The sequence below is a fragment of the Cynocephalus volans genome, chromosome 16, assembly GCF_027409185.1.
Source record: "Cynocephalus volans isolate mCynVol1 chromosome 16, mCynVol1.pri, whole genome shotgun sequence".
In the NCBI taxonomy this organism is placed as follows: Eukaryota; Metazoa; Chordata; class Mammalia; order Dermoptera; family Cynocephalidae; genus Cynocephalus; species Cynocephalus volans.
Window position 1 is genome coordinate 20,892,866 of NC_084475.1, and position 13,160 is coordinate 20,906,025.

Below are 13,160 nucleotides of genomic sequence, written 5' to 3' on the forward strand. Positions count from 1 at the left end.
TTGTCCTCTAATTTTAGCATTCCTGGATGATTGTTACTGTGGTGTTCTCATGGTAGTGCTCTAGTTCTCTCAATCCTTCTATTTATTGATTGGAATTCTTCCATGTGAAAGAGTTGTTCCTTCCCCCATTACTTATTTACTTAATTGTTTGTTTCTGTCAGTGTGGACTCATGGATATTTGTTTTATTCTTTGGTTTATAATCAATACTATCATTTATTTTGTTGCTCACGAGGTTCTAGCTTTGACCACTGACAGCTCTTTCAGGTTGGCTCTGATGTCTTTTTGGCATGCCCTGTTTTTTTTTTTTTTTTCTTCCTTAAAGGTGTTTGGTTCTCAAATTATCCCACATATAGCCAGCAGAAGCCCCGTTAGGCTGGCCTCTGTGTCCTTTTGGTGTGTCCCTGTGTGGAATATACTAAAAAGCATATGTACTTCACAGGGCCTGGTTTTCCAAAGTCTTGCAGTTTCAAATATTGACCTTGTGGAGGACTGGAAATTTTCCTCAGGCTATAAGTCTCTGGTGTAAGATAAAGAATTGTGGCACAGCAGGTTGCTGGCTCAAATATAGACTAATTACTGATAGTTATGTAAAGATACTGAGAGATTGATGTAGAAAGGAATGTTTGCTAAGATCAAGCTTTTGTTAATTGCCTTACTGTAATGTCATCTGGCTTGTTTCACTGAAAGTTACCAGCCTATGTTGTTAAACTATAACCCCACCTATGTCTCTTCCTGTAACTTCCTGGTCTGGAAAATAAATGCAGGAAGAGAACCCCAATTTAAATTTCCCAAGGAAGGGCTGCCTCTCACTGGAGGGTGCCTGGGAAGTTAACCTCTTCGGGGCCTCTCACTGCTCGGAAGAGATGGGCTTTGAGTAATCCTTTGCATCTCCATCACTCAGGGGAAGTGGAGTGACAAATCCATGGGGGGTGAAGCAATGCAAAGCAACATCCCTGTTCTTTGAATACTTTTCTTTCTGGCACTACAAGATGCTCCAGGTTCATGTGTTTTCTCTGCCACAGCTCTGGAATCAACCATTTCTCCAAAGATCCTTGTTTCCTTTGAAAATGGTATTTAGAAACCAAGATGTAGGCTCTAGGTGTGCTCAGATCTACTGGAATGTCTGTTGCTAGCCCTGTCAGTGGACAGAGCTAGGATATATATCTGTGTGTACTATGTATGCACATTAACCGATGCACGTGCATGTGCGTAGTTACTTGTATGTCTGTCTGTAGGTTTGGAAATCAGATTTTATAAGTGAATGGGAGATAAGAGACTAGGGGCCAGAAGAGATAATCTTTCAAGAATTTTGGTCATGTTATTTAATAACTTATGGTTCTTCTAGTTTTCTCTGTAATATGATTTTTTGCCATAAGATATAAAAAGGAAGTATGTGAAGGAGGAACAGGGGAAAGGAGGGCAAAGTTACTTTGTTTTGGGAGGAGGTAACTTATGTTTGTAGATAAGGGAGTCAGAGAGCACGCATGAAAGACTGAGGAAGGAAGAGAGTACAGATCAGCGGAGAAGGGCATGAGAACGTTTCTGTCTCACCCAGCAGAATGCATACCTCAGTGAGCCAGGGTGTCGTCCTGCCTTGTCCGCTGCTTGCCGAGGCTGTGCCCCACTGTGGCCCTTCCTGGGTGATGACTTGTTGGTGATGTGTCGTGCTTCTCTTTTTGTGTCCATCTTTTTGGCAGAGTCAGGTGTGTGAGGGATTTTGCATTCTGTCTTCTGCTCTGTAGCTTAAAGGGTTATAACTCTCACATTTCTGTTAACAAGGCAAAACTCAGTTTCACTCTTTTCACCAGAAATCCATGGGGTGTGGAAGTGCATGGCTCATAGGAGCTGTAGGTCCTGCCCCACAGCTGGGTTGACCCTGTATGAAAACTGCTATGCCATGCTTTTTTATAGGTTGGGCTTTTCCTAGCTGTGGCTGCCTTTGTGGTTAACTCAGGCTGCGATGACAGTCTGCTGAAGCAAGTAGACTTTTTTCCTCATGTTTAATATAACCTGACAGATAAAGTGGATTGTTATGAATAAATTATCTAAAACCCATTTCTTTTTCTTTGTTTGAAACGAAAACATGGCCTTGAATATGTTTTTTTGAGAGAAAGAAGAGATGCTTTGATTAGGAATTCTCTCAAAACTTTTAGTTTTGGGTGGAGGAGAAACCAGCCTATTGCCTGCAAGCTCTTGGGTACTACAAGTGGCCTTCAGAGCATGCTGGGGGCTTTTAAATTCTCTGGCTTACATGGGCTGGTGCAGCTGGAATGGCACAGGAATATGGCACGGGACAGAGCGAAACAATTGCACTTTGGATGTGGTTTCTGCTCTCTGCCCTGGCCTCTGCAGGCTGGCTCACTGCAGCTCTGGGGCTGAATTCTGTAGGCTGCCTGCTGGTTTGCAGGGCCGTAACTCTGGCAAGGAGCTTGACAAACTACCCAGGATCTTTCTGAGGTGGGAAATGAGATCTGGAGCTCGTGCTCTAATGAGGATGAGCTCTCAAAGGTCATTTTCCTCAATGTGGCTTAATAGAGTTGATTTTATGTTCCCTAAGGGATAGACTTCCAAAATACTGCAGTCTTACTAAACTTAAAATCTGCAGCTAATGTTTTAAATGAAATTGGCTCTTTTCCAAGGCAGTGTGCTCAGCTGGGGAGATTTTTCCCCCCAGGGGACATTTGGCAGTGTCACAGCTGGGTGGGGAGGGGTAAATGCTTCTGGCGTGTAGTGGGTAGAGTCCAGGGATGCTGCTGAGCTCCATGCAGTGCCTGGGTCATCCCTAAACAGAGAGATTGGCCCCAACTGTCCCAGTGCTAAGGTGGGGGTGGAGGAACATTGCCCAAAGGGGAGCAGCCACAGAGGCGTTTGCTCCTCCACTTCCGAGCCGCGGCCCCCCCGCAGCCATCTGTGGAGAGGCACATTGGTGCATCTAAGCCATTCTCTGTGGTGCCTCATCCCGCTGGATGTTGCAAGATGGAAGTCCCTCTCTTAACTGTAAATCATGCAGCCGAGACCAGTTTGGACTGTCCAGAAGTTTCTGCCATGCTGCTTCTTGGGTAAGTGTTAGAAAAAGGAGTGATTCCCCATGCCGAGTGATTCCACGTGCCGCCCCACTGTTACTGCCAGCGGGTCACAGGGAATGGATGGAAACGTCATTCTTAGCTTTCTCAATGTGTCAGGGCTTCATTATTTCAATGAATCACCATTAGTTAAACGTTGTACCTCGGAAATTTAAAAAGTAACTTTTGGTGAATGTAAAAAATAGATTTCAGCTCAGAAAGCAACGCCTGAGAAGATGGTCTGTTAACATTTTATTTCATGCTTCTTTGCTGCTTTTGGGACCTCATGGGCTTGTACCTAGAAGGCAGTAAAAATGACAGCGTCTGCCATTTCACAGACAGCCCCACAGGTGACATCGTTACGTGACTGTGGTCAGGACTGGGTGAGCTCTGTTCGAGCGCTCCTCAAAGAAACAGCACACGGTATTTCCCATGTATTAAAACGCGATGATTTCCCAGGCTTCTGCCAAAATTCTTTCTTTTGTCAGTGTAGGGGTGACCCTATCCAATTAAAGGGCTGGTTTTGGCCCTTCTCTCCCCATGATAGCAGCATATAAACTGGGGAGGAAGGGAGGGAGAGGGGGCCTGTTAGTATTGTCCTGCTGTCTCCCGTTTTAGGAGAAAACTTGGTCAAATGTAGCATTTGCTGAAGCATCTATACTTTTTACTTATATTACCGTGAACTCGGGAGGTTACCGTTTTCCTCCCTCCCAACAGTCTATGTGCATTCCATCTTTTTTAATAGAAGTAATTTCTGTTATAAAAGATTCTTACCAAACAGACATATTAGAAGAAGTATCTTTGACACCCCTTCCACACATTGATCTGCCTAGCCAGAGAAACAGACCTTAGCAGTTTGACATTTACTCTTTCAGCGCCATTTATGTGATCTATTCATTCATCGACACGTCATTTGTCAAGTTCTCATGTGTGCCAAGCAGTGCTCAGGTGGAAGGGCGTGTGCCTTACATTCAGTGCTCCTCCTTTTCTTCACACAAAATGGGACCAGAGGATAAATGATGTTCTAAGACTTGCATTTTAAAAATCATAATAGGCTCTGACATCTTTCCACGTCGGTGCGTAGTAAATGACCCCCGTCTTTGTGATGTGGGCCTGGTGTTCTGTAATATGGATGTATGGACCCTGCTTTGCCTGTTGGTTCCTGTATGTTGGATGTATGAGGATCCAGGATAGGCTCTAGTTTGGAATTTTTCAAATGTAAAATAGAATTGATTTGTGTCCACATAACAGTCCATGTTGCCTTCTGGGGCCCAGGCTCTGTCCCTTTCCCAGCTCTGCTGACCTTCGGTGGTTGTCCTCTGTGTGGTCGAAGATGGTGACCACGTACACATCCCGGCAGGGGGTAAGCACGAGGGTAGCACTTATAATTTGGACACTTTACTCCTGATCATGTCCTATTGGCCAGAATTTGGCTACAAGGTCAGACGCAGCTGCAGCAGAAACTGGGCAGTGTGTTCAGCTAGAACTCCTGAGTAAGGAGAGAGGGAACAGACATTAGACCAACAGTCTCTACCACCATGGCATTTAGATAGTTTACAGTCTTTACTAGTAAAGATATTGTACTTCCTCTCACGTACATCTCAGTGTACAAATGCAAGTATTTCTATAGTATGGACACCTGGAAGTAGTCAAAAGGAATGTACATTCAAAATTTTTATAGGTGCTGCCAAATTGCCTTCCAGAAAAGGTTCATGAGTTTTCATTCCCATCGACAATGAACAAGTGCCCCATTGAACACGTTCTTGTCAACACGGAGTGTTATTCATCTTTTATCTATCTTTCACATTTACTGGTTGAAAACAGGATAGATAGGTAGGTAGGCAGGCAGGTAGCTAGGTAGGTAGGTAGACTGATTGATTCCCATTGTAATTTGCATTTCCATGATCAGTCAAGAGCGTGAAACTCTTTTAGTAATCATTGGTCATTCACCCTGCTCCTCCTGTGAATTGCCTGGTTGTCTCTCTTGCCTGTCCGTGCAGTGTTTTCCTTGTTTTGTCCTTTGCTGACCTGCGGCAGCTTATACACTCACATTCTAATCTGAACTCTATGCCACATATGTGGTGCTTTCTTGCTTCTGAAATTGCTAGTGGGGACATTACTCTCTGGTGATTCCCCCGTGCTTTGCCTTCTGCCAGCACGTTAAATAATAAAATTTGTTATGTCTTTTATTCCTATTGAAAAAAATAAAATAGCATAAAATTGCTAGTCATTGGTATGTGTTCTTTTCAGAATCATACAATTTTTATCTTATTGTATGTGTCAGTCTTTTTCTTTGAGACTTCTAGATTTTGTGACTTGTTTAGGAAGGCTTTTATTACATCAAAATAAATAATGAGTCTTGTATTCTCCTTTTTCCTTCAGGTTTTAATCCACCTTTGGTGTCTACAGTCTCAGATAGCAATATCAAATAGTTAGTTAGAGTTTCCATCATCACTTACTGAACTGTTCTTTCTTTCTTTACTCATGTAAAATGCCATCTTCGTTACAGTTATATATGTGGGTCTATTTCTGGGTTTTCTCTTCTGTTCATTTGTTTGTCTCACCCTTACTAACACCATCCTGCAATTACCATAGATTTATGGTATATTTAATATCTGGTAGTGCGAGTCCCTATTCATTAGTCTTTTTAAACATTTTTTTTTCTAGTGCATTTCTCTTCTGCACTAACTTTAGAATCGGCTTGTCATATTGCATTAAAGGAAAAACCCTGTGGATATTTTGACTGGGCTTGTGTTGACTTTTTAGATTCATTAGGGAAGAATGGACATCTTTAGAATCCTTCATGAGAGTTTATTTAGAGAGCGTTTCCAGGTGTTCTCTTACATCGTACAATGATTATAAACACAGTGCCAAATGAGGACAGTCTGACAACATGAGATGGCAGCGTGTGAGTAGAGTGTGCTCCTGGCCCGTGATGCAGATGTCCGCACATGCCCTGCACACCTATGCTGTGGCACATGGTGTTGTCTTGTCTGGGATGTGACTCACGTCTGCTTCTTTGCTGTGCATGTTGAGGGAACTTCTGCCAGCTTCTATGGTGCCAAATCTCCCCAGGCCTTGCTCGGTTTTCTTGTCTTCTGCCCTTTTCTCCTGTTATAAACAAAACTGTAGGCAATACCACAGGCAGTGTTTGTGGCTCAGCTGCTAGGAAACAAACTTACCTTTACTGTGAGTTTAATTTCTGCCAATTTCTGAGAGAGAATTTGATTTCTGCCAAAGTCTCACCACGAACACTACTGACATCCAAGGAAGGTAATGAGTGAAGGTGTTCTATGGAGAGTCACTAAGAATGTTAGCTTTGAGTGAGGACTTCAAGTGTTTCTTTGCTGAGATGAGAACACTTCTTCATGTTTACTCTTAATCACTAGAGTCTGTTCAGGTGTGGAAGAGTACAGTATGTCCAGAAAAATGTTTCACTTAGTGGGTTAGTGTTAATAGGTTATTGTTCTGTGATTTGAAAAAAAATTACATGGCAAAACCCACTTGTACGCTTTAAATGGTTTTTTAAAATCATCTAGAGGATGAAGTACTTATAGGTATCTCTGAAATTAAAGGGACAATGGGGAAAACATGCAAATTTGACTACCTGATCAACTCTTCAGTGCTCATTTCCTTTGTAAATGAGGTCAGTTACATTATATAAGCACAGGCAAGTTACATAGTAAAAGGGTGAGCAGAGAAATGGTGCAAATAGCACAGCACGTGTGTTCCTGAGATTATAAGACAAGGAGCTGTGGGACCCATGGCGGGAGATCCTCAGTGGAGTGATTATCTGTTCTGAGAAGACAGCAAGCAGCCACCCTGGTGCAGGTCCAGGCTGGGGAGGTGAACACTGACATCCATCCAGCATGTGGCACCAGTGGAGTGAAATAGCACATGATTCATGTGGAACAAGTTTAGTTTGCTGTTATTTATAGTTTTCATTATTACATGGTAACTCAAGACATTGTCCAATGACCAGGCCCAGTATGTTGTACCTTCTTTAACTCAGGTATCCGTTAGCAGCCCGAGTCCCAGAGATGGACACGTAACCCATGTGCACTTTGTTTGTTTTCCAGAACTACACACAGTACATCCCTCTGTCTATATATGACCTGCAGACATGGATGGGCAGCCCGTCCATCTTTGTCTATGACTGCTCCAATGCTGGCCTGATTGTCAAGTCCTTCAAGCAGTTTGCGCTGCAGCGGGAGCAGGAGCTGGAGGTAGGCTGCTCTGCTTTTGTTTTGCCTCCCATGTGAGGGTCGGGTGGGGAGGTGGGGGTGCTGGGCATTCTTTAAATGGAGAAATACTCAGGGTGCTGAGGTCACGATGGCATACTTGTTGATTAGGACCTCGATGGCAGGTGCTCAGTGTAAGCTTAGGGCTTACGTTTACATCTTATTTTACTCAGTGTCATTTTTGATTTGAACATTAATTAGGCGATAACAGAAATGGAGTTGATTTCTGCTCCAGCAGTCTCTGCCTCTAAGGTAAACGTTGAAATAAAGCAAACACAGTTATTTTAGGAGAAATGGACCCATATCTTCAATTCCACTAGCATCTCTGTTATTGCCCCAATTTCTTTTTTCTTTTGTGTTTTTTAAAAACACAACATCACTAAGCTAAGTGATGGGAAACAAACCCAAACAGCTGCCATTTAAAGAATCAGAGAGCTTGTGTGGTGCTCTCGATAATGAAGAGACATTTTGCTTGGTTGTTTTAATTAATATTTGATGTTTGCATTAAACAGTGAGTTCTAAAGAGAAATTGAAGAGGCAGTTTCAATTAAGAGGCCTCCATCCTGTGGCCTGCACAGAGTGTCAGATAAAATATTCTGCAGCCTCGAGGGGGCCGTGAGCTCTGATTGGTTGTAATGCAGGAAATTCTGAGTTCAGGAACAAAATTGTCTTGAGCACGTTTCCTGAAACCTTTCTGGGTCTATTCAATTCTGATATATTGTCATTTTTTTAACATTTCACCAGAGGATAATGCAGAAGCAATCAGCAGCAAATTTGAAATTCTGTTTGGCAGAATAAAGTCAACAGGCCTACTGTTTAATATTTTATAAACATATAAATTGGGTCCTTTTGTGGAACATTGCATGAGAGTGACCCATAAATATGATGCTCTTTTACCCTTGAAAATGGAGCCAAGTGCCCCACGTTTGTTTGTTTGCATGCTGTAATAAGAGAAAAGAAAGGTCAAATTTTGTATTATCAAATTTCCACCTTGCTTTTAGGCATTTCATCTGGGTTTACCCAGGGACTAGATTATGTAATGAGCACTAAAAAACTCAGAGCACTGAGAGGTAATTTGCTTTCCCTCTCATCAAGTAATAAATGTTGCAAAAAAATTGTGTTTTACATTTATAATATGTGAATAAAAATGCCAAAGAATCCTGCCTGATTTTTTTTTTTACCAGATTTATGAGCAGTAGAGTAGTTAAGGGAAAGACCAATACATCAGCCATAGTTAATTAAAACACGTTAAATATAGACCCTCTCCCCTTTCAGCAGAAGGCGAACATCTCTAGCTTATGCATAATATCAAATGTTTACTTTCCACCACTTCGAGTATCTGCTCAATTGGTACTGTATGTGGTCTCTATATGTTGCCAAGGATTAATCAGCCGAAGACACTGTTCATTTCATTAAGTGCAACAAAAAAGATTTCCATGCATCTTTTTGGGGGAAAAATGTTTAATAGATTCAGTCCTCATGAAGGAGATCAAATGAAAAATGTGTCAGCCGAGGTGGCACATAGATGGCACTGAGATGCTGCATCACGTGTTCATATTCCCCTGACTTCTACCTTTGTTCTTTTTTAATTGCAATGTAGATCAGTCTTCTGTTTTTCTATTACACTTACTATTATTGGCTATTGTTCAGTTGGTCTCTTGCATAAACAGAGGAAATTAAGATGGTAAAATTGGCTCCAAGCTAATATCTTAATGCTCATTTCAGTCGTTTTATTCTCTGCCTTAGAAGTAGCAGTCATGCGTGGCTCGCTAGTTTATTCTTTTAAAATATTCTTTCCCTTTCTACAACTGGCCAAATTCTTTGTTAAATTTGCAGTATGTCAGGCTAGCTGATTAGCTCAGTTGGTTAGACCACAGCCTTATAACACCAAGGTCCCGGGTTTGGATCCCTGTACAGGCCGGTCATGGGGGGGGGGGGGGGGAACCAGTATATTTTAATACCTTTTATTGTACAACATGTGAACTGAAAGAAATTGGCAGGTAAATGGTTTGTGCCAGTGTTTAAAAAATAAAGAGAGTAAGTATGATTAAATATAATGCAAGAAAATGGTTACTTGGACCAGAAAGCCTACAATAATAAATATTAACACAAATATGAGTGACATAAACTTTAAAGAGATGATTATCCTCTTTCATATTCTTAGTGGCCTAGTGCTTGTACTGGGACTGTGAGGATTATTTGTCTTGTACTTCTCTCTCAGAGGAACACTGTAGGCAGAGCAGAAGACGACTTCATAAGGGCACAGTGTAAGTCATTGCACAAAATTGAAACTTCATCCCAGCCAGAAAATTCATGTCACTCAGTAATCTTTATGTTCTTCATTGTGTCATATTGCTTTGCAGTTTGAAAATTAAGGAAGATCTTCAAGTCTCCCTGCTTTCAATGTTCTGTTTTATTTAATAAGTATTTTTACTGTTACCAAATTAGTTTAGGCCATGGTTCAAACAATCCAGTAGCACAGAGGCTTACAACGAACAGAGTGGTCCTGTCCCCAGTTCCCAGCCTTGACTCCTTTTCTACAGGCCCTTCTTTCAACTATTTAAGTCCTTAGCTAGGGCTATCTCCATATCTGTAAATAATATGCTGATAATACTGCCTTTTGATTCACCAATATTACGGTATCTGTGGGCTTTCTGCTGTGATACAAACCCCAACAGCTGCCATTAGTAAATTCTGTGTAAAGAAGTAGAGAAATTATGTAGAAGTCTGATAGTGAAGAAATATGTTACGTGGTAGTTTTAATTAATATTTGTTATCTGTATTCAACAGTGAATTCTAAAGAGAAAATTCTGAATTGAGAAGCTGTGTCACTAACCATCCCTTCATACTTCCCCACTGCCATTTAGTTATGTTGCTGTATTTGATTGCTCTGTACTTTGTAACCTCTGGAGTTTTGAATAATATCCTTAAGCTGTCATTTCTCACTTTGGTCTCCAGGCCCTTGGCTTCCCTGCACTTTCCTTTGCTTGTCTGTCCCAACCCTGTCATCTGTCCTGTTTTTGTGGTTATTTTCCATTCTCTGACCATCATTAAGTCCTTGATGCTTGGTCTGTGGATTGATTCTATGAAATGTCAGACACTGAACTTGTGGCCAGGCGTATTAGTCCATTTTGTGTTGCTATAACAGAAGACCTGAGACTGGGTAATTTATAAAGAACAGAGATTTATTTGGCTTACGATTCTGGGACAGCTGCAACTGGCGTGGGCCTCAGGCTGCTTCTGCTCATGGTGGAAAGCAACAGGTAGCTGGCAGGTACAAGCAGATCACATGGCAAGAGGAAGCAAGAAAGAGAGAGAGAGGAGGTGCCAGGGTCTTTTAAACAACCAGCTCTTGTGCGAACTAATAGAGCAAGAACTCACTCAGGCCCCCCACCCCAGGAAGAGCATTAATCCATTCATGAAGGATCAGCCCCCATGATTTAAACAGCCCCCCACACTGCCACATTGGGGATCAGATTTCCATATGAGTTTTGGCGGAGACAACACATTCAAACTCTATCACCAGGTAAGGGCCATGAACATATTGTACATTGTGTGACTAAGTAGGGTACTATGATTTCCATTGTTTTACAGCAGCTTCTGTTTGTTTGCTGTTCCTGGAGATTTTCTCTTTTCTTCTTGAGTTATTTGCCTTTAATACTTCTCCATTTCTAAATTCTCAAGGAGAGCATCGCATCTTGGCAGATGCCCTCTTCCACAAGCGTCTTCCTCCCAGTTGCTTGTTTTGTGCAGGCTGCTCCACGGCCATTCTCCTGGGCTTCCTCTGCAACTCTGCTGGGTGCACCCTTGCTTTCGAGGTCCCAGATCTTCCACTTTCTTGATTTTCTCCTTTGTTCTGCTGGAGCAAACCCTCAAGTAACACCCGAGAAAGGGCATAGGGAAGTGGTCTCTCTCAGACCTCAGCATTTACATTTGGAATGCTTTCATCTGTAAGTAAAGAAAAATCTCACAATTGGTTTCTAGATAAATAACACTTTGTCTTTTTCACTAATAAGGTGTCTGAGACAAATGACTCACTTCTTTAGCAACTCCACTGGGGACCAGGTGATTTCATCTTTCCACTCTGGCATCCTTAGCTGCTGACCCTCTATCCTCATGGTGGCCACTTGCCCACCACAGCTTAGGCACTTCGTGTGTCTTTGAGGCAGGAGGAAGTGGGAAAGGGGCAATGCTGGCTACACCCATCTCTTATTAGGAACAGAGATGCAGACATTCCTTTTAATCTCCGTGGTTTGAGCTGGCTCCCATAGCCACCCCAGCTCTGGATGGGGGCTAGCTAAAGGGAGTGGGGTTGGGATGACTGAGGAACATCAGCCACATTGCGTGTGTGAAATGTCATCGCTCCAGGCACATACATCACTGATAGCGTGGGCATGGAATTTGAGGCTGTTTTCACTCTTCAAACAATCCTGCTCTTACTACTTGTGGTGGATGAGTAGATGTGCCCCACAAGTCTGCCACCTGCCTGTGGCTGTGTCCCAGATCCACAGGGACGACTGCTTCCATCCAGATAAAAGCCAAAGAAGGAATATTTACAGTTGAAATGCACAATATTTGTGTAGAATGATTTGGAGAGAGAGAGCAAAAACAATTTAATATTTTTGCAACAGTTTCTATCTTGGATGTTAAATCCTTGGTCCGTAAACTAGAAAGAAGGGCTAAGTCTTAAATAAACAGATTCTCTTTGAAATGCTCTGTATTACATATTGTGCATCAGTTCTGCTTCTAAGAAATATCTCCGAAGGTAGTTACAATTCTCATCTTCCCGGAAAACAATGGGAAAGCCCTGACTCAGATCTAGGCAGGTTTCTCCTTTTGCACTGGGGGCAGGCCAGTGAGCTGGCCTAGCAGTAGAAGACAGTAGCGCCTCTCCTGCCACAGGGACGGGGTGGGCTCAGCTCTGTTCTGAACATAACCGTCTTCACTGAGTTTAGGCCTGGAGCATGGACAGTTGCTTGGTGGCAGCTGTGGCAGTAACCATGAGAACGTCTTCCTGAAGAACAGGTGCGGTGCTTTGGGAGCAGTCTTGCTGCAGCTCAGCCCCCGGCACTCACCTACGCCCTGCAGGCTGTCCTCACGGTGCCTTCAAGTAAATCGCATCTTTATCTGACATTCTGTGAGCACATTGGGTGGCCCAGGCCTGCGACCCTCAGCAGTACCATTCCTGCAGCCCGGCAGCTTGACAAAGTGGTCCCTCACTTGGTGGCGAGGCAGCATGGTTCTACTCCATAACTGGGTCCACAATGACTCGCCTGCTGTTCTCCAGTGTGAAATCCTGCATTTGAACTGATGCATGATACATTTTGCTCATGTATTCATCACTGTAAATAAGCTTTATGTCAGATATTTCAACTAAGAGATTCTGGCAAAAATGACTAATGTCCAGAATCTTCAGATTTCCTCAAAAAATATTGTGTGTATCTCACAGAACTAAGGCATTCATATTTTGAGATCTTACGGTTCCTCTGCTGCTACTGTACACGAGCACGTTGTGCGGTTGTCATGGCATCCTGCAACAAAAGTCAGCTCTCTGTTAAAGGTTAATACCTGTAGCATTACAACATCTGTCTGTGGTTTCTAAATGCCACAGAGTAATTCTTAGGTTACCCGTCAAAAGGTGTGTTTCTTGATCACTGTTTACTAAGTTGGAATTTGTGTGTGTGATTTTGCAAATGTTCTCCATGCACGTGCTGTGCTGTTGTCGTGACACTCGTGTGGTTCTGATTCCACATGGGCCAAGGCTCGCCCATTTTGTCTTTCAAGTTATAGTTTTCCTATCTCCCATTCTTTCTCTATAATGTCATAGTTTATCATTTGTAGGTAGTAGGAAAATGA

The 13,160-nt window shown here is 42.6% G+C and overlaps 1 protein-coding gene across 1 annotated transcript in view; it reads left to right on the forward strand.

The window, feature by feature from the left end:
- Positions 1–13,160, forward strand: part of RPTOR (regulatory associated protein of MTOR complex 1) — a 417,690-nt gene that overhangs the window by 174,332 nt on the left and 230,198 nt on the right. The window contains exon 5 of the mRNA XM_063080629.1: positions 7,143–7,289. Within this exon, the coding sequence (XP_062936699.1) occupies positions 7,143–7,289 (147 nt within the window). The remainder of the gene's footprint in view (positions 1–7,142; positions 7,290–13,160) is intronic.